The sequence below is a fragment of the Vipera ursinii genome (assembly GCF_947247035.1).
Source record: "Vipera ursinii genome assembly, chromosome: 2".
NCBI lineage: Eukaryota > Metazoa > Chordata > Lepidosauria > Squamata > Viperidae > Vipera > Vipera ursinii.
Window position 1 is genome coordinate 250,143,623 of NC_139513.1, and position 22,307 is coordinate 250,165,929.

A 22,307-nucleotide genomic window follows, 5' to 3' on the forward strand; every position below is an offset into this window, starting at 1 on the left:
TTCATACATACTGTAGCTTTTCTAAGCACATATTTGAATGCTGAATTATCTTCACAGTTTATTTTACATATAACTGATGAAAGACATGTATTTGGTTAATGATATTTAAGTCGATCTTAACTGAATGGTGCACTGGTAGCAAAGTTTAATGTATTGCCTTATGAATATTTAGGACACGAAAATCACTTGTAATTGGCTCAATAACAGGGGGTACAAGTTTATACAGCCTGATATAATAATGACAGCATTTGTACAAAGGCTATAATGTAAAAATATACTGCAAGTGAGTTTCACAGCCGCTGCCAAATCGATGTTGCTAAACCTCAAAGTCCAATGATAAATGCAATATTCCAGTTGTTTCATCGGGATCTCACATGCTGCTGCATATTAGCTGCCAGTTTTGATTATCAGCGGTCATCTATTACAGAATGACAGAGGACTGCTCTCCTTGCACTTCCAGCAGATGTATTATATATCCAAAGCTTACAGCTTCGGCCATCTGTTAGTCCTGAAGAGACAAAAAAGCCACTTCTATTCTATTCTGCTTATTGCCAGCAGAAATCTTTGAAACACAGCTATAAAATCTAGTAGCAAATTGTCAGCCCACTAGGTAGACCAGACTAGGAAATCAACTCCACAGGAAAGCTATAACTACTTTTACTGAAATTGGTTAGCCCGAAGTATTTGCAAAAATGTTACAAATCTTCTTAAGCTGTCCCATCTCCTCCTCTTCTGCCTCCCCTCCTTTTTAGTTATTTAAAAGATTTATATAACCTCCCATCTTATAACCAACTTTGGACAGCTCCCAATCCAAAGTATAAAACAAAATAAAATTATAATAAAACTGTAAAACTAAACACATTAAGAACAACAAAAATCTGGCACCAAGTTAAATAGTTTCTAATCCCAGTATATGGGCAGAAAGCTGCTACAGAAAAGGCATATTTAGTAGTTCAGTGATTTATAGAAGTCTCTCTCTGAGATGCTTTTGAATGTGACTTTGTCTTAAGTTTCTGTGGACTGGCAGCGATGGTGGCGGCAATGGCAGGTGGGAGGGGATGCCTTCTTGCATGTGCACACCAGTTGTGCATATGGAGTTTCCCACGCGTGCCCATCGCTTGCATGGCCCGGTTCCCAATAGTCTACGGACCAGTAATGATCCACGGACCAGATGTTGGGGACCCTTGTACTAGGCCAGGGGTAGGCAACCTCGGCTCTTTTATGACTCATGGACTTCAACTCCCAGAATTCCTGAGCCAGCCTGGCTCAGGAATTCTGGGAGTTGAAGTCCATGAGTCATAAAAGAGCCGAGGTTGCCTACCCCTGTACTAGGCAATAGACCCTGCATACCTATGTTATGATCATCTTCCTTACTCTCTCCATATATGCACAGTTTTGTGAAATGTATTCATTAGCAGACTGACTTTTTTTTTACTGTATTCTTCCACAAAAAATAGCAAATTAAAAAAATATAACACTAGTTTATTAAATCGTATTGTTCGAAATGGATTGGTGATGAACTTCTCACTTGATAATTTTAAGGTTTGTTTTGTACGCCTTAACTCTAGCATTTTAGTTCTGTCTTGAAAAGATTTCGACCTACCTCAGGTAGGAAAGATCTCATATATCCCTGGTCACTTACAAATTAACTGGAACTGACAGAACAAGGAGTTACAGACAGAACTAAGTTGACTCCATGTATCCTTAGAAGTTCCTTTACGTGTTCTCAAGTAAATATTTAAAAAGGATTATTCTAAATATAACTGCCAAGACAGATGTTGAACTCATTAAATCAACTGGTAGTAAAAACTACCTGCTGCAACACAGAACTTATATTTTATTTACTGTACTCTAGACCCTAAAAGCTATAATGTTGTGTGAATTTAGAGCTTCTGTTGGATGCACCTCAGTCTTCAACTATGGCTTTCAAATATTTTTTAAACTGCTCCCACAGAAGAGTTGACATTTATTTACTTTTATCTCACCTTTACTATTTTTTAAATAACTCAAGATGGTAAAGATAACCTCATACTCCTTCCTTTATTTCTCACAAAACCCCTGTGAGCTGGGGGGGGGGGAGCAAAGTCATCCAGATGGCTTTCTGGCCTAACACAGGAGTAGAATTCACAGACACCCAGTTTCTAGCCTACTGCCTTAACCACTAGGCCAAACTGGCTCTCAATTTAGGATGGTATAGCCTTCTGTATGAAACTAGCAACTCCTTTACTGTCTATTCTTCCTCTACAGAGATGACATTAGTGAAGGTATGCGGTGACTGTTAAAAAATATGAGCCTGGGGGGGGGGGGGAAAGCATGAGAAAGAAACTAAAAATTGTTCCGTTTTAATTTTCTTTGGTATAAGAGAGAGGAAAAGAGAAATGTTGTCAGGATTTTCAAGATTGATATCAACCCTTTGGGATAGGCCAGATCAAAAAAATAACCCCCAAATACTAGCGTTTTATTGATACAGGGTATTATAAAGAATCTTAAAAGCCCTGGTTTAATTTCTTTCTCACACATTTTTGCTTCCCTGAGTTGTGCTCATGTTTTACTAACAGTCATCACATACTTTTTCTGTGCTGTACAGTTCATCCAATTTCATATTACTATTGTTGCAACAAACAAAAAATGTCACTTATTTCAGGAAATACTGTTAGAACATATAAACATCCAAGGGGCCAAGATGTAGGCCTTTTCTAAACATGGCTGCTTATCACAGAAGACAACTTCTGAACTTCCCAGTAAGATAGACAACATTGTATGTGCCCTGTTTGTTTTACAATCACTTCCCTATAATAGTTGACACATATTTTACATTTAATTCTCCATTGGCCCTCTGAGAAAGGCCATGTCATGAAATAGATACTACAGGGATTCCAGGATTCTTACTTTATTGTGCAGAATATAACATAATCTTAAAAGCCTATACTTTTTCTGTCTCATTTTATACTAAGCAAAATCAAGATAGGCTTATCTTGAGTTTCTTTATCCTATTTCCTTCTATCTCTTTATTATATTGTAAGATGCCCAGAATCATTGTATTAGTAAGGCAGGAGGTACAGAAATCCAATAAATATATCTATATATATATAAATCTCTGGTCTGGGTAATCCCTTGTCCAAGTTACCCTTCCATGGCTTTATTATAGCTTTTCTAAATTAGCTCTAAATTCCTTAATATTCCTTTATACCAAATTCTTTTGCGCTATATTTTCTTGTTTAAAATCCTTACTTACTCTTCACTATCATCTTTCACTACCAATTCAGTGTTCCTACACTCCCAAGACTTCCATTAGCCTCTAGAACAGCCTGTCATATTTTTAGCAATCTCCCTTCAACCTTATAACTATCCCATTAGCACTTCTAACATAACTATTATACTACTGGTAACAGCGGTATATTAGTTATCTGACACTTCATTGATTTATCTAATCAACTTTTTCAAGCTGTAACAAGGTATTTGGTAATTGTACATTTAAGTTTCAATAATATTCAGTATGTATTAATATTCCCTTTAAATAAGTATACAACACACATTTTTGCATCGCTAGGCCCAATATTGTTATTTGATATGTGATGCTGGTTATATGGGCATGCTCAGATTACACAGTTGATGGGAGACATACTGTAACAATTGCCTGGAACAAATTTATCTTGGCTAGAACTACTGTATAAAACGTTAAATGTTTGTAATACAGGGTTGTACAATATAAATGTAGAATTGCTCAGAAGCCACCAAAACAAACTTGTTCTTTTAATTAATATTGTCATTTTTCTATTTTCAGAGATCCCAGAAAACACACTGTGAAAACAGTAACAGCAACTATGACAACAATCAGCTCCCTGTGAAATCTGTCTTGAAGTCATTTCAAAAGAGATGTACCAAACCATGCAATTCATTCTCTTAATGATTTTATTTTCTGTAGATCAGGGGTGTCAAACTGCCAGCCCACGGGCTGGACGCATCATCCAAAAGCCACACCCACCCCATTGCCGGCAATGGCAAAGCCAGCCCAATACGTTGCACGACATCATGTGATATCACGAGTTTGACATGTCTGCTGTAGATAAATAAGATATAAGTTAGTATTGTCCATTTATTTTTACCTCTTTAGGAGTCACTCCAGGCATACGAATGTCCAGTGCAAATTCTGATAAACCTAGTGGAACCAGCTGCCTGGTGCTACCAAGACATTCATTGGAATTAGATCTAGTAGCATCTTTATACCTAAAAATTAATAGGAAATTTGAACATTATAACAACACTTGTTATTTAAATATATATTTTATTGGCTTGTCATATTTATCTAGATGTTCTATTAACTCCCGTTACTGTTTTCAAACTTCAAAAGTATCCCTTTTATAGCAAAATAGATTAGCCACCAGCTCACCTATTGGCTAATATATTATGGCCATGATGTACAGATTGCCATGTATAGTTGGAAAGGAGAAAGATATAATTTGAGAGGAAAGTTTACAAATTATTAAAATTCTGATCTGTTAGTTAATAAAGTTAACATTATAAATGTACTAATAAATAAATTTTATGTTGCAATAATACACTAACCAATTACAACACATTTATGCATAATGCATTATCATGCCAATTCAAATACTAACATCTATGTGTATCTAGTGTAAAGTTTGAAAACTCTAAGAAAAAGGGTTTGAATTTCAATTCACAGAATATATTAGTAAACTACTGTTTAATCTCTTGTACTTCTAGCTTTTGCCTAATCAATTTAATCATAATTTTTACATGGAATAGTCTAGAGAGAGCTACATGGGAAATATGTTTTCAAATTAATAATAACAGATCCTCGATATGATATAAAATATATACATACATATATACATACATATGTAGATTGCACATATGACCATAATGTCTTGCAAAGGAGAAAAAAAGGTAAGTTTGCTTTAAGAATTCATCCTGAAACATATATGTTACAAAAGATTAATCTAACAAGCTATAGATGGCCTGAAACCTTTAAAAGAGCTATTCAAACCCAAGAGGAAGAAAAGTCACAAGTTTCCATAACGAAATTACTCAACTATAATTCAACCACTGTTATTATAATGACGTACCCAGGAAAAGCAGTGAACATTTCAATGAACATTTCAAGCATCCAGTGACTAGCATAAGCAACTAAATTCTTCCAAATGAGTTTATTGTTGTTTACCATTAGAGGCTATTGTTTAAAACATGTAACACATTTATCAGCATTGACTCTGAAGTGAAGCAGCAAATACCGATAAATAAGACAAAATGTCTCTAAATCACTCACCTCTTAAAGACAGAAAGAGGGCTTCTGAAAGCCCAACAGCTGTTTTGAAAAATAAGGAACAATATTAGCAAGTTGTTAACAAGGCCAGCCATGTCCACCCTGCTGTTCATGACCCTATTATGGCAGCAGCGAAAGGGCAGCGCAGCTTTATCGGCTGTGATCCTGACAATTAGGCAGTGGCACAACTATCCATTTTCTTCTTCATTATGATGTTCTCTGCAGGCATCCTACAGAATTTGACAGACCATCTGTCTCAGAAGGTGATATGCTTTAAATCAGAAAGATACGCCAATACTCTCCTGTCTTCATTCAAAGTGGCAGAAATTGGGGGTGGGAATTGCAGGTGGTACTATTTCCTTTGGAGTATTTTTGTCCAATGAAAAGCAAGTAGGGATCACTGCTCCAGAGTTTTCTTAAGTCTGCCGTCAAATCTCCAAGACTCTGTTGTCAGTCCATTCCACAATGAAAAAAGCTCCTAGTGGCATCACAGAAAACCTAGGTTATGATTCAAAACCTGTAAAAATAGAAGCAATGGATGACTAACATGTTATGTATTTATTTCTTAGGAAATTGCTATTAAAGCTTTTTCAGACATTAGGTATTTTACAAACTTCAACTCAACTCAGCCTTGGTGGAGCAGTGGGCTAATGTCTCCTTAAGTAACACCAGCTGCCTGCAATTAGTGCAGGTTCGCGTCCCACCAGGCTCAAGGTTGACTCAGCCTTCCATCCTTCTGAGGTAGGTAAAATGAGGACCCAGATTGTTGGGGGCAATAAGCTGACTTTGTAATAATGCCGCTTGGGGGGGGGGGGGGCGAAAGCCCTAATAAGCAGGCATATACATAGAATGAAGGCTATTGCTAAGCACATTTAATTTGTGCTTAGATTGTAAGCCGCCCTGAGTCTTCGGAGAAGGGCGGGATATAAATGGGATTAAAATAAAAAAAATAAAAATAAAACTCACAGTTTTACAAGCTTTGTTGATCTATTTCTGAGTCTTTAAACATTACATAGCAAATCTCACAAGTCTGAGTGTGAATATGTCTGTCTGTCTAGCTATTTATGGCTACATCTATAAGCATATACAAACATTTTTTGTGAATGTGATAGTCTATTAAATTAGTCTTATCAATTTCCCACAAGCATTCAAGTAACAGGATTTATAAAACTAAAATCCATTCAGTTCTAGCTCTCTACTTCAGAAAAATCTATAGGCTGAATTTGAAATGAAGCATACTTTCCCCAACTATTTCTATTTTTGTACACTTTAGAGTATGGATATGCTTAGCATTTACATATAATATTAAAAATATATAATTTAATAAAAAATGTGTGAGGTGTCTATTCTTCTAATCTAAAAGCTAAAAGCAGGCAGCAAATAGCTATAATGTCTTACAGATTTTTAGGCTATAATTGTGCAAATGCTTTCAGCAAATTAAGTTGCGGGAGCTGAGTGTCTATAGTTTCTAAATATCCATTATTTTCTTTACATTTCCCTTGGCCCATTTCATTTCAATTTATGATACAGTGTATTAACACTTTGCTGTTATTTCTACTGCAGCAATTACTTGGCACTCAAAAAAGCTAACATATACATTATTCCTAGAAAAACAGAAATATTCAAAATAGCTAGTATTTAATAATACCATCTCAATTTTTTATAAAATATGTTATTAACTGTCCAAATTACAATTATAAAAATTATAAACATATGAAATATGCCTTCCACATTCATAGTTATATCTGCTTATGATTATATACTCAATTTTAACTAACAAATAGGCATATTAAAAACACAAACACAATGTGCAAAAGATTGAAAAAAACACCCCCCAAGGTTAAGTTTCATTAACAGTGTTTTCATTATTTATGAAATGCTTGAATTATATTAGGCTGAACAAGTAACAACAAATATTTTTCAGGAAAACCTTCTGTGAGAAAAGAAATAGAAATGAATAAAAGGAAACAAGACAAAATAAGGAATATAATCATAAAATTACATTATGTTTTTGGTTAATATATTAGATCTGTGCTTTGGCTTTGTGCTAAGATGTGCTTCTGACAGAAACATCAAATAAAAGAAGAGACAGGAATAAGGTCAAGCAGAAAGCCTAGACAACTATTTTGATTTTTTAGAGTCAACACTGCACATTAAGGGCTGAGTAAGCACTAAGAGGAAAGACATCTGAAACAGAGCCCCAGGGCTCTGCCACTCCTTTGAAAAAGGTGTTTCTTAATGCATGGAAGAGTATACCAAGCATCTCTTTCTCAATCATTCAACTGCACTGGAATCGGCTCTAGGCTATTTCTGCATACACGTGCATGGCTAGCCACTTTGCTTTGCATCTTTCCCAGCAAAACAAAGTGACGTTTGCTTTTAGTATACACGTCGCTTTTGGTATACTTGTGGAGACAATATCTCAGCATCAGGAATTTAAAAAAAAAATACCCCTAAGCTAATTTTATCAGGGTTTTCCCCACCTGGCTACTGTTTTCAGATATTCTTCTGCAACGGTTTGTTTATATTTGGAAGTATGTATAGCTAGTCCACATCCTTTCCATTAGGAAGTCAGTTCCAATAAACTCTGCATAACTTACCATTTTAATAGTAGGCATTTGTTTCTTTACGAAACTTTCCTAAATATATGAATTTCTATATGTCGCTGTTGAGTCACAAGCTGCACTGCAGACCACAGAGCTGATCCAAACTGCATTTTAATTTGAGAATTTAATTTGGGAAGTGTGCATTAGAATCCCTATTTTAAGGAGATGAAAATGAATGAATGAATGAATGAATGAGTGAATGAAACAAGCAAACAAACAAGTGGTCTTCCATAGGCCTATCTATATATCCCACCTTGCATATATATTTTCCATCCCTTCTCAATCACTCCAAAATATAGGAAATGTTCACTTTTGGAGATGAAACTGACACTGACTTTTAAAAGCATATTTCCTGTTTATTGCTGCACTGTAAACCTGTAATCTTTAATTTCTCTTGAGAGACTTTCAGCTTGCGCAAAGAGTTTTTGAATGGTTATGCAGTGCTGCAGACTGCTCATATAGTAAAAGTAATAAAATTATACTGCTATGTGCATGTTATATTCCATTGCCCAAACCATACATATTCAAGAACTGATCCATCTAACAAAGAGCACAATACTGATTAACAAGGCAGCAAGACTCTCATGAAATATTTGAGTTTTTACAGACCACAATGAAATCACTCAGGTATGACATACATGTCAAAAAGTAATGGAATTAGGTTTCACTTTTCAATATATTGCTAAAGAAACTGGCAAAGTGGCTCTATGAAAGTAATACATTTTATTTAGTTAATAATATCCTTAAAGAATTATGTAGTTAATGCTATATAAAATATAACTTAATACTTAAATCATCAACATAAGAAATGTTTAGTGCTGCTACCATTTAATACTCTGAAGGCCAAAATATATTTTAGGATTAACAAAACACTTGTGCTACTATTGCCAGAAATAATTTGTAACAAACAGTTTGACTGTTAAGTTTCTGCAGAGAATGATATGGTAGGAGTCTAATATATGCTAAAAGTCAATGCTGATAAATGTGTTCCATCCAAAAAAGATGCTGGAACTCCGTTCTGGGCGTTCTATGACAAAAAAAGCCCTGTGTATACTATCCTGCATATGTAACCCTTTGATTTTATAAAATTTTGAAAAAAAAATTAAACAAGAAATTAATTTGTACAAAGAACGTGCATGTTTCTGAAGTATCCAAATGTTGCATTTCAAAATTCTAAAAATAAGCAGGAAGTATGTAATGACATCTGACATTCTTTTCTCCTTACTTAATAGAGAATTCTCAAGCAGAGAATTGTTCCCTCTCCTAAAATTCAGCATATACGGAATTGTAAAAATGTCCAGTGTCATCATCAGCAAAAAGATTTTCCCAACCTCTTGATCGCTCTGTGAGTTCCTACCCAATGGGGAATTGTATTCTGAGGGTGCTTAGAGGAAAATAGGTTAGGAAAAGTTAAAATAGGCTCTTAACTTCCTTAATATTCTGGAAGCACAAAGCAGGACACAACCATGAATGCTTAACACTACATGTACTTTCTAGTTATTCATTTGCAACTTACTATTCATTATTCATACATTTCCTTAGAAAATGTCACAGTCAAATTTCCCAGTAGGATGAAGATTATCCAGATGAAATCTAGTATCACACAATATATTTCCACTAGCACAGTGAAATATTATTCTCCTGTGTAGGAGCTCCTATGTAGTATACTAAAAACTTGTATGGGTAGATTAGTAGGTCTTATTGAGGATCTGGGGGTCTTGATGCATGTTTTTACATTATGATGCATTATTTTTACATTTCCTCTGATGGAAACATAATGTAAATTTTCTTCTGAACAAAAGCAGCAGTGTTGTAACTAGCAGTATAAAAGGTGTATAAAACAAAGGTTGCTACACAATTACAACTTAGAAAATAGCTTTGATTATAAACTTTCTAGTGGTTGCAATACTGCATTCTATTTCCCACCGGAAAAAGAAACACGCTATAAGGGATGAGTTCTGTTTGAAGCAATACCAACTTGAATTTTTATTGTAAGAAGAGTTCCAGTTCTGCATAGAAATGCTAGTTCATTTTAAATGTAGCTCTGTAAGTCTAATTTTAATGTTTCACAAAAGGGTTTTGCATAGGACTATAGAAACTGATTTTTTAGAAAACTGCATTGTGAGAAAATAAAGCCTTCATGCTGTAGGGAACACCTGCTGCCGGCATCAAGCTCCCTTCGTCCAGTGCGCTCCCACAGGGAGGGTCTTCTCAGGGTGCCGCCGATAAAAGATTGCCGGCGGATAACCCCCAGGGGAAGGGCCTTCTCTGTGGGTGCGCCTGCCCTCTGGAACCAGCTGCCCGTGGAGCTTAGGACTGCCCCCGACCTCCGCACATTTCGCTGGGACCTGAAGACCTGGCTCTTCGAGCTCTCCGGCCCAGGCTGAGAATTTTTAACTGGGGTTTTTAATTCTAGGGATGATTTAATCTTTTTTAATTTGTTTTTAACTTTTGTATTGGTTGTTTTAAATGCCCTGTAAACCGCCCTGAGTCCTTCGGGAAAGGGTGGTATATAAATTTAATTAATTAAATAATTAAATAATTAAATAAATAAATAAATAAATAAATAAATAAAATAAAAAGAGAAGCACTAATCAAATCAAAGATAAGTTCCATGAACTTTTTATCTCAAAAGATAAAATCTGAAAGATTTTAAATGGAAAGGGTTTTTTTTTTCAATCTTCCATAGCAAAAAGCAATTACACTGTTCAAAAATCTGAAATATAGCACTCTCCTGGCCTAACACACAAGATAAATATCCATGAATACATCCGTTTGATTGGAAGACGAATGTCTGGTGGAAACATCACAAATTTACTTAAGTTTACATAAAAAACAGCTGAAACAATAAAAATGTTCCAAACATACAGCACAGTAAACTGTAAATCTCATTTAGAGTACAGTCTTTTTAAAGCAGAAACATGTTAAGGAAGAGGATAACACTACAGCTAATTAACTGGTCTGCAAAACTCCAGATAACCAGTGGATGGCAACAAAAATGTTATACAACATAAACGTGTGTTGACATCTTGTGGTAATAAGATTTTTGCAGGCAAGATATGGTAGACTTACTAAAACAAAGAATGTTCTAGAGCCCATTAGTTCTCTTACTTCCAGCTCTTTGAATCCGAAAAGCTTTATTATGTTTGGACTATGGAAACATTTGAAAAACAGGGTTAATGTATTTATTTATCATTTAAAAAAAAAAAGAAATGAGGACTAATGGATTTAATGACTGAAAAAAAGATGAACTGAGCTGAAGATATTTCTGGAATGGTTAACAAGGACAGGAAATTATGATTTTATTAATATCTGTTGAAAAGAAACCAGAAACCATCTACTTTTGTTTTCTTGGTTATTCCTTTCTCTTTTTTGTTTTCCTTTTTTTCTTTTGCACCTGATTATATTTTTCTTTTCTCTTTCATTCTTCCTTTTCTTTATTAGTTTTGTACTAATGAAAAAATATTTAATAAAAATAATTATGATATAAAAAGTTTTATTGTTCTAGCTTTCTATTCTCAGACTTTATTGTGAGGAGATAATCCTGACTGGCTTATATCTGCTGTGAGAAAGCAGGAAAAATTCAGATATTTAGATGATTTTTTTTTAAAAAAAGAGTTGGCTAAATAGTCTCTGGATACCCTGGGTCAACAAAGGGGAGATTAAACTGTTTCCCCACATGCTAGCAACTGCAGTACAAAAAGGAGCAGAAAAACTTTTTCATGCATGACCATCAAGAAAGTAGAACATGCAAAATAGACTGAACTGAGTGGATAGATAAGCTTGTTTTGAAAGTTGCTTTCTTTGTTTACTTTCTTCTGCGCAGAAACTAGCCCAAGATCCTTATCATTCATACAACTATACATGGTTCTCTGAAGGTAAGTCACTTTTAATATTACATTAATTGTAATATTACATTACATTGCAAGAGATTTAAAGAATTCCACTAATTTATATTGAGAAAGTGATTGTACCTTACAAGTCTGAAAAAATCTAGACAGTTACTAGGTGGCAGCAGAGAATCAGAAACCCTAACCCAGACATGTAGACCTATAGAGAAAATAAATATACTTTGACTATTGAAAGTCTATAAACACTATCCATCAACCAAGAAAAAGAGCATAATGTAACATCTAGGAACAAGATGACACTGAATTATTGTACCTGGCTAGGGACATTGTATTCTCAATAGCATATTCTATGTACTTAGATAATGGGATTTAATGGTGCTTGAGAACAATGCTGAAATTTAACTCAAAGATGCACACAGAAAAAAAAAGAAGTCCATAAAATTTCAGGAACATTTTGCACTTAGTTATGAATTTTATTGAAGCTACAGTTATGAATTTTATTGAAGCTACGGTGTTCAGAACTTAGTATTAGTATTTCCTTGTGCTTTTGTGTATTTTACATAACTTCATTAATTCATATAAATATATTTACCTTCTGACAATAAGATCAAAGCTTTTCTTGACATTTGGAGCAAAAGAACAACAGATTCTATTTTTAATTATTTTGAACTGCTTCTGTAACCAAATTAGTGCCTATTTTCTCTTCAAAAGCATGTTTTTTCTCTCTATCCCACATATCAAAACATCTCCTGAAAAACTCCTTTGAAAAAGGTAATCATAATTATATTATGTGGAGTAGCAAGAAAATCTAAAGACAGTCATAAATTTGGGGGTTCTCAAAGATAGGGAAAGGTCGTTTACATTCTCCCTAATAAGGACTGATACAGGAGAGATAGTTTGTCATGGATGTGCCTGTGGCCTGGCCACTGTGTAGGTGAGTAGAGAGAAGGCCCAGGAGAAACTCTTTCAGGAAATCCTAGATCCTAAAATTGTGATTTGCTACTCTCTGGATCACCATCAGAATTTGTTCTTGTTTTTTTGTAGTTGCTGACCCACAGTAGAGAGTGAAAATGCGGCAGAACAACGATATAGGGTATTTCACAGGCATAGTTTGCATTTTGCGAAATATTGTCAGGGTTGAATTGGCATATTCTTCCCAGAAAGGGGCACGCTTTTCAATTTGATTATTTACCGTTGGCTGAAAAGTTTTGTTTTGTAATCCTTCAAGATTTTATTATTGGTTTGGGTTTTGCATGTATACTAATGATTTTATTATTGACAGTATTTGGTGTGTTTATTTCTTGATCAGACATAGCCCAAAGAAATAACTGGTTTTGTTAGATGAGGATAACATGATACTTTTATTGAGAGGGGGAGTGTCACGGCACCTGGAAGTCTGAGAAATCTGGAGTTTGGTATTCGGAAACCCAGATTCCAAAGAGCACAAATTCAGTAGGGGTAGTGCTATTGTCTTCATAATATTGTGCGTGTTTTTCCTATAAAGGAGGAAAAAGGAAGGCAACAAAGAAGAAACAAACTAATTTAGGACTTGGTCATTTCTCACATTTATGACAAAAAGAGAATCAGCAATGTTATATCAAACAAGTCTACTACCAAGCTCCCAGAGTGATTTGGAGGTACAAGTCATTTGTTCTTCTGAAAAACTAGCAGAGGGTATGCGTATTGCCTTGAGTTCTAGAAGAAATATGGAATATATATTTAACCAACAAATATTTTGCTTCCTCTTCCAATGGTTTCTTTATGTTGCTAACTTAAAAATCATAATATAACTTTTAGAAATCAGAATAACTTAATACTACAGGTGAAACTCAAAAAATTAGAATATCATGCAAAAGTTCATTTATTTCAGTAATGCAACTTAAAATGGGAAACTAATGTATGAGATAGACTCATTACATGCAAAGCAAGATAGTTCAAGCCGTGATTTGTCATAATTATGATGATTATGGCTTAGAGCTCATGAAAACCCCAAATCCACAATCTCAGTAAATTAGAATATTGTGAAAAGGTGCAATATTCTAGGCTCAAAGTGTCCCAATCTAATCAGCTAATTAAGCCATAACACCTACAAAGGGTTCAAAGGGAGCAAATAAATAACAAAAGATGGCGGACGTGCTCGGCTAAGCTCCGCGAACTCCAGCTCCAGCTCCAGCTGATAGGCGTCCCTTGGGAGCCCCTCACAGCCTTATGGCTTGTTGAGATGGGATTGGGGCTTTTTGGTGAGTGGCAGAGCAGCAACGCGAAGACTGACGAAGCCGGCAGCGGTCTATCTGGACTTGTGTTTTCGAACGACCGGCTGCTGGCTGCTGACCCTGCTGCCCTCCGGCTGCCTCTTCCCGCCGTCTTTTACCTTCCCCGGAGCATCTGGGCTGCTCGTATCTGGCGTGACGCTCCCTGCCGCTTTCGGGCCGTCCGGGCCACTCTGGTGTTCTCGGGCCGGCTCGGGTTGACGAGGAGGACGCCCGTCGGTGAGGAGCATGCCTGTGAGGCTGTCCGGGTGGCGGCGGTGATGATGGCGGCGACGGCGTTGGCCTCGGCGCGGGTTGCAGCCTGTGCGAGGAGTCTTCGGGCCGCGCTCAGCGGTGATAGCGGCGGTGGCGGCGGCCCGAGTTCGGCGGCGACGGCGATGATGGCATGCTCTGGACGCTGGGGAATTTACCAGCTTGCCTCAGGGCCATTGCTAGCTTTACCGGCGTTTCTGAGATTGTTGCCTCGTCTGCGGGGACCGGCTGCTGGCTTTGGTGCCTTTTTTGGGCTTTTGACCCTTTCGCCGGCGGCGGGACTCCCATGTGGCCCCAAGCCGCCTTGGCCCGCTTCGGTAGTGGTGTCGCCCTCGGGCCGCTCTGGCGGTGGAGAGGGCGGCTATTATTCATCTCGGCGGCAATGGTTGGTTTTACCCTTGCTTCAGGTTGCCTCTTATGGCGACGGCGTCTTCGGACCGCTTTGGTGGCGAAGAGGACGACCGGGGGGTTATCTTACCGGAGCAAGGATGACATGGGGCTCCTGCATCTTGTATCATCTTCGAGCTGTTTTTGCAGTGACGCCGGTGGTTCAGACTATCTTTTTATTTTGGCCTGCCTTCCCTCTTTGCCTTGGATACACTTTTTACCATCTTCCTGCCTACCCTCCCCCCTCTCCCTTTGGATTTTCGACACACCTGGGTATCGGCCACGGTGGGAGAGTGGCTGGACTTCTCCATTTGCAACCTCATAGAGGTGGGAGCTCTATGGGGTTTGCCTACCCAGAAGATACCTGGTCCACCCCCAGGAACGGAGTCTCAACCCGTCGTGAGAGGGCGGGGAGCGGCCTGTCTCTGGGGGCACCCAACTGAGTGGCAGTGAAGTTGGGTGGGGATCCAGTCATCTGTCTTTATGTTCAATCCTCCCATGGACAATTAAGGGATGCCTATCCTGGACTGACTGGACTTTTTCTTAGACTCATGCGGCAGTATACGAGCACGGACTTGCACGCCCTCAGGGGTGCCCCCCTCTCCTGGGTGCGACCCGCCTCCTTAAACAATTCTAACCTCGATGACAGGCCCGAGTTTTGGGTCGCTGAGAGATGGCTGGGCAGGGGCAGGGGCCATCAATGTAAATCTAGAAAGCCTCTGATTATCTTTTTATCAAAAAATTTTATAGGGCTAGGGAGTGGGGTGGGAGATAGGGGTTGTCTGGCTATGGGGGGTGGCCAATCAACCATGGTTCAGGCCAGACTTGGGTCTGACGGCACGGGGGGAGAACGGGGTGGCGTTGTCGCCGGGGCTCATGAGTGGGTCGTGGGATTATCTATTCCCACGACGGGGAATGGCAACAGGCGGATAGACAGGGGGCCGTATCGCTACCGGGAGGGCCGTCTCCGCTATTTGCAAGCGGTGAGGCGCTCCGACCCTCTGTTTCTTCCCCGAGATCCCGGGAGCGAGGAGGTTCAGCCTCCTGAGCTCCGGCTGGTGTACCTGAACGCCAGGTCCGTGGTTAACAAAGCTCCCCTCGTTAGGGATTTAGTTGAGGGTGAGCATGCGGACCTGGCTTGCATCACGGAGACCTGGTTGGGCCCAGAGGGTGGGGTCCCTTTGGTTGACCTCTGCCCACCAGGCTTCCGGGTGCTACACCGGCCACGAGCTCATGGTAGGGGTGGGGGAGTGGCGGTTACTATTAGGGAGACCTTATGTCCGCGGGAGTCCACCGTTTCTCAGATAGTCGGGTGTGAGTCTCTCTTTGTGAGATTTGGTTCTGGGGCGCAGTTGGGCTTGCTGCTGGTGTACATTTCGCCTAGTCGCACAGCGGCAGCCCTGCCCGAGCTGCTCGATATCCTCTCGGGTTTGGTGGTTGAGTTTCCCAAACTTATAGTTTTGGGAGACTTCAATCTACCATCCCTTGGAGGTTCATCTGAGCTAGCTCGGGAGTTCATGGCTTCCATGACGGCCATGGACCTGACGCAAGTAATTTCAGAACCAACTCATGAGGGAGGCCACACCCTTGACTTGATTTTTTTATCTAGACGGTGGTTGGATGATCTTGGTGGGGGCTCTCCATTTATTATGCCCCTGTCATGGACCGATCATCATCTCCTGCGGCTGGTCTTCCGTTTTGCCACCCCCCGCCGTGGGGACACGGAACCAATTAGATGGTACCGCCCCAGACGCTTAATGGATCCTGATAGATTCCAAGCGGCGCTGGGGTCCCCACCTGCCTCCATTGCTCACAGATCGGCGGATGCCTTAGTGGAAGCCTGGGAAAGGGCAGCCACTGAGGCACTTGACCGGGTTGTACCCTTGCGGCCCCTGACCCGGCGCAGATCCCAGCGAGCTCCATGGTTCTCCGCGGAGCTCCGGGAGATGAAGCGTCGGAAACGGGGCCTAGAGAGCTGTTGGAGGTCTAGCCGATCCGAACCCGACCGGTTGCGGTTAAGAACCTATATTAGGTCTTATCTCGCAGCGATGAGGGTGGCGAGGTGTAATTACTTCTCCACCCTCATCGCGTCCACAGATAATCGCCCGGCCACCCTGTTTAGGGTGACTCGCTCACTTCTCAATCAGGAGGTGAGGGAGGACCCCTTGCAGGGTCGTGCCGAGGAATTTAGTCAACATCTGTCGGATAAAATCGCTCGGATTCGGACCGGTTTGGACTTCAACTGGGCGGAGTCAGGCGATCAGGACACGGGCGGTCTTGTCAACGTTATCTGGGAAGAGTTTGACCCTGTGACCCCTGATGAAGTGGACAGGATTATGGGGAGGCTGAGCTCCTCCACATGTTTGTTGGACCCGTGCCCTTCCTGGCTGGTTTATGCAGCTAGGGAGAGGACACGAGGCTGGCTCCAGGCGGTTATATCTGCTTCCTTGAGTGAGGGCTATTTCCCCACCGTCTTGAAGGAGGCGGTGGTGAGACCTCTCCTCAAGAAGCCTGCCTTGCACCCAGCTATTTTGAACAACTTTCGTCCAGTCTCCAACCTTCGCTTTCTTGCGAAGGTTGTTGAGAGTGTGGTGGCGCATCAGCTCCCTCTGGTCCTGGATGAAGCGGATTATCTGGACCCCTACCAATCGGGTTTCAGGCCCGGGTACAGCACGGAGACGGCATTGGTCGCTCTGGTGAATGATCTCTGGAGGGCTCGGGACAGGGGATATTCCTCTGTCCTAGTCCTATTAGACTTCTCGGCGGCTTTCGATACCATCGACCATGGTATCTTGCTGCGGCGTCTCAGGGGATTGGGAGTGGGAGGCACAGTTCTTCAGTGGTTCTCCTCCTATCTCCTGGGACGCTCGCAGTCGGTGTTGGCAGGGGGGCAGAGATCGGCCCCTAGGTCTCTCGTTTGTGGAGTTCCTCAGGGGTCGGTTCTCTCGCCTCTCCTGTTCAACATCTATATGAAACCGCTGGGTGAGATCATTCGTGGTTTTGGAGTTGGGTATCATCAATATGCCGATGATACCCAACTTTTCTTTTCGACCCCAAACCACCCCAGTGATGTCCTCGCTGTGATGTCCCGTTGCCTGGAGGCGGTTCGGGTCTGGATGGGGAGGAACAGACTTCAACTCAACCCTGACAAGACTGAGTGGCTGTGCATTCCGGCATCCCGGGACATTCAAAATGTTCCATCTCTTTCTATGGGGGGTGAGCTCTTACCCCCCGTGGATAGGGCTCGCAACTTGGGAGTCCTCCTAGATTCACGGCTTACACTGGAAGATCATACAGTGGCCGTGACTAGGGGGGCTTTCGCCCAGGTTTGCCTGGTGCGCCAGATGCGGCCCTATCTGGACCGGGATGCCCTGTGCACGGTCACTCATGCGCTCGTGACCTCTCGCCTTGACTACTGCAATGCTCTCTACATGGGGCTTCCCTTGAAGACCACTCGGAGGCTCCAACTGGTACAGAATGCGGCAGCGAGAGTTGTCTTGGGAGTTTCCCGGTACTCCCATGTTACACCTTTGCTCCGCGAGCTGCATTGGTTACCAGTTGTCTTCCGGGTGAGGTTCAAGGTCTTGGTTATGATCTTTAAGTCCCTACATGGCATGGGTCCGGGTTACCTCGGGGACCACCTGCTGCCGGCGTCAACTCCCCTCCGCCCTGTGCGTTCCCACAGAGAGGGCCTCCTCAGGGTGCCTCCAGTCAGGGAATGCTGACTGGCGGCCCCCAGGGGGAGAGCCTTCTCTGTGGGTGCCCCGGCTTTGTGGAACCAACTGCCGGTGGCGCTCCGGATGGCATCAGACCTCCGAACTTTCCATCGTGGCCTGAAGACCCATTTATTTGAATTAGCTGGTCTGGCCTGACGGGGGATTTGGGTTTTAAATTGTTGTTAGAATAGTATTATTGTTTTTAACTGGGCATTGATTTAATCTTTTTTAACTTTTGTATTGTATTGTATTGTTATTTATATGCCCTGTGAACCGCCCTGAGTCCCTAGGGAGAAGGGCGGTATATAAATTAAATAAAACTAAACTAAACTAAACTGAGCCTTTAAATGGTCTCCAAGTCTGGTTCAGTAGGAATCACAATCATGGGGAAGACTGCTGACCTGACAGTTGTGCAGAAAACCATCATTGACACCCTCCATAAGGAGGGAAAGCCTCAAAAGGTAATTGCAAAAGAAGTTGGATGTTCCCAAAGGGCTGTATCAAAGCACATTAATAGAAAGTTATGTGGAAGGGAAAAATGTGGAAGAAAAAGGTGCACAAGCAGCAGGGATGACCACAACCTGGAGAGGATTGTCAGGAAAAGGCCATTCAAAAGTTTTGGGGACTTTCACAAGGAGTGGACTGAGGCTGGAGTCAGTGCATCAAGAGCCACCACACACAGACGGATCCTGGACATGGGCTTCAAATGTCATATTCCTCTTGTCAAGCCGCTCCTGAACAACAAACAACATCAGAAGCGTCTTACCTGGGCTAAAGAAAAACAGACCTGGTCTGTTGCTCAGTGGTCCAAAGTCCTCTTTTCTGATGGGAGCAACCTTTGCATCTCATTTGGAAACCAAGGACCCAGAGTCTGGAGGAAGAATGGAGAGGCACACACTGCAAGATGCTTAAAGTCCAGTGTGAAGTTTCCACAGTCTGTGTTGATTTGGGGAGCCATGTCATCTGCTGGTGTTGGTCCACTATGCTTCATTAAGTCCAGGGTCAACACAACCGTCTACCAGGAGATTTTGGAGCACTTCCTGCTTCCTTCCACAGACGAGCTTTATGGGGATGCTGACTTCATTTTCCAGCAGGACTTGGCACCTGCCCACACTGCCAAAAGCACCAAAACCTGATTCCATGACCGTGGGATTACTGTGCTTGATTGGCCAGCAAACTCGCCTGACCTGAAACTCATAGAAAATCTATGGGGCACTGCCAAGAGAAAGATGAGAGACATGAGACTGAACAATGCAGAAGAGCTGAAGGCCGCTATTGAAGCATCCTGGTCTTCCATAACACCTCAGCAGTGCCACTTGCTGATAGCTTCCATGCCAGGCCGCATTGAGGCAGTAATTGCTGCAAAAGGGGCCCAAACCAAGTACTGAGTACATATGCATGCTTATACTTTTCAGAGGTCCGATATTGTTCTATGTACACTCCTTGTTTTATTGATTGCATGTAATATTCTAATTTTCTGAGATTGTGGATTTGGGGTTTTCATGAGCTGTAAGCCATAATCATCACAATTATGACAAATCATGGCTTGAACTATCTTTCTTTGCATGTAATGAGTCTATCTCATATATTAGTTTCCCCTTTTAAGTTGCATTACTGAAATAAATGAACTTTTGCATGATATTCTAATTTTTTGAGTTTCACCTGTATATTAATTTTATTATCTTTAATTATTGGGTTCTGCAAAGCTATGTTACCCATGAATTTATCATTCAAACCGTCATATTGCAAAATTATAAAGAATGCATATTAAAAATTCCCATCTGATTCACAATATTAATAATTTAATAATTTGCTAAACTTGTAGGCTGTTCTAAATTCTGGGTAAATAAGTAATACCTTTTTGTGGATGATTATTCAAATGATGCAACAAGATTGCAATTCACATAAATACTTTGATGAACAGTTAATAATTTATGGAAGGCCTTGACTAAACAAAACATCTTCATACATGACCTGGTACACATAGGTTTTTTGTTTTTGTTTTTTGCCAATAGGAACAAGGGGAAATAAGAAAGCTCAGTCTACAGAGAATTGCTGCTTTACCCACACTTTGTTTCTAATATCTTTCCTCACCTAAATGTTCACATTAACCAACCATTCCCAAATCTGATGTCCTACAGACATGCTGGACTTCACTATTTCCCAATGAGCTAGCATCCAGAAATAATGTAGCCCCACACATTTGGACGGTACCAACTTGGGGGGAAAAACCTGTGCCTTCAGGTCGGTCTTGAGTCCTGGAATTTAGACAGACAAACACATGCAATTTTCTTGGCAATGTTTTTAAGAAGTGCTTCATCACTGCTTTCTTCTAAGGGATGAGAGAAAATGACTGGCCCCAAATCATTGAGTTGGCTCCATGTCAAAGGCAGGACTGGAACTCATAGTTTCCTGGATTTCTGCCCAGTGCTTTTAACTTCTAAACTAAATTGACATTGAAGCTAGGGAAGAAGGCTATACAATACAGTATAATACATATTACAAGTCTTTGCAAACCATTAAAGGCAATCTTAAATGAATTGAAGGACTGCAACACTATTGTATTTCTTAATCTAGAACTGTTAGATCCTAATCCATTGTATTCTTAAATGGGAATAAATCCTATTAAACTCAGTGAGATTCCTTTTGAGTATTTATGTCCCTGATTCCACTATAAGGCAGACAAAGATGATGTCCACCTTCTAGGTTTATTACTTTGTAGTCCCTGCATGTTATTAATATTTTTATTAAACAAACTGGCTTCCTCAGCATGCATAGTAATCAGGAAAGCTGTTTTATACCATGGCTCAGGCTTCTGCTATCATTAAAATATTTCACTACTATGACAGTACTTTTATACAAGCATGAATGTAAATGAAATCCATAGTTATCAATCAGACATACAAACACATTTTCTAAGAATTAGCAACAATAGCATCAATAATATGTAGCCAATAAAATCAGTAAATCCTAGCCAATGAAGTCAATTGTTATGGGAAAGCAAATCTGTATAAAACTCCTGAACAGAAGTGTGCTAAAGACTATTAAAATGAAATTTATTAAAATGAAACTGACACATTTGGGGTTTGAAATTCTTTGTTATGATTTCCAACTGCTTCTTCTGCAATCTCTTAGACTGTGAATCTAACTCACAGAGAGATCAGCAGTTATCATATTATTGTTAAATGGAAGCATTCACATCAGGGGGAAAAAGACCGTGTAGCCTTTGTCAGAGAAAATGCTTAACTACCGTACCTAGCAGTTGCATTTTTGAGCTTCATGTCTTTATTTTTAATTTCCAGAATACCTTTTAGAACATTTTCAAAAGCAAATGGGAAGAAAGCATGCTACAGATTTGATTAACTAAACTGGACAGTGTGCAGTATTCAGTTAAACAGACATTTCAAGCTGCTTTTTTTCAAGATACCATCCATGTTCATAATTCTTCTAGGAACTACTCAAGTCCACAGAGCCTAAGCATCAAAATCTGAGAGTAGAATGCTATTTATATCACAGCCAGAGCAATAGGTGTTCCATTTGCATTGCAGTTTGCGCTCAGCCCATTTAACACTTGAAGCGAAGAAGAAAACATTTTTCATGGTTGTAAATGAAGAATCACTGAGGGCTTTATTTTTGCATAAAGTTCCATGCAGACACGAACACAAGTGTTTCAAACAATTGGAAGACGGATAGCTGAGTCCCACTTTAAAGTTTTGTAGCACTTCCATTTTTAACCAAAAGGTATAAATGACCAGTGCTGAGTAATTTTCAGTAATATCCTTTTCTAAAAGAAAATCAGGGTTAGTTTATACCAGCTAAGCCACTTAACCAAGAGCTCTAATGTAAATAAAGTGTTTCATTGCACCTGAGTCTGCAAAATTTTGGCCTGGGGTTTCCAGTATAGCATCAATTGAGTCATGTTGTACCCACACAGACATTCT

General features: G+C 40.2%; 1 protein-coding gene across 7 annotated transcripts in view; it reads right to left on the reverse strand.

The window, feature by feature from the left end:
* The window catches only part of PAM (peptidylglycine alpha-amidating monooxygenase), a 159,304-nt gene that overhangs the window by 91,975 nt on the left and 45,022 nt on the right, over positions 1-22,307 (reverse strand). For 6 of the 7 annotated variants that reach the window (XM_083354552.1, XM_083354550.1, XM_083354549.1 and 3 more), the window contains exons 2-3: positions 5,288-5,801; positions 4,107-4,227 (exon numbers count right to left, since the gene is read on the reverse strand). In XM_083354552.1, the coding sequence (XP_083210678.1) occupies positions 4,107-4,227; positions 5,288-5,397 (231 nt within the window). In that variant the 5' untranslated portion in view covers positions 5,398-5,801. Of the gene's footprint in view, positions 1-4,106; positions 4,228-4,846; positions 4,892-5,287; positions 5,802-22,307 lie in introns of those variants that run through there. The other variant, XM_083354551.1, reaches the window with a different exon arrangement.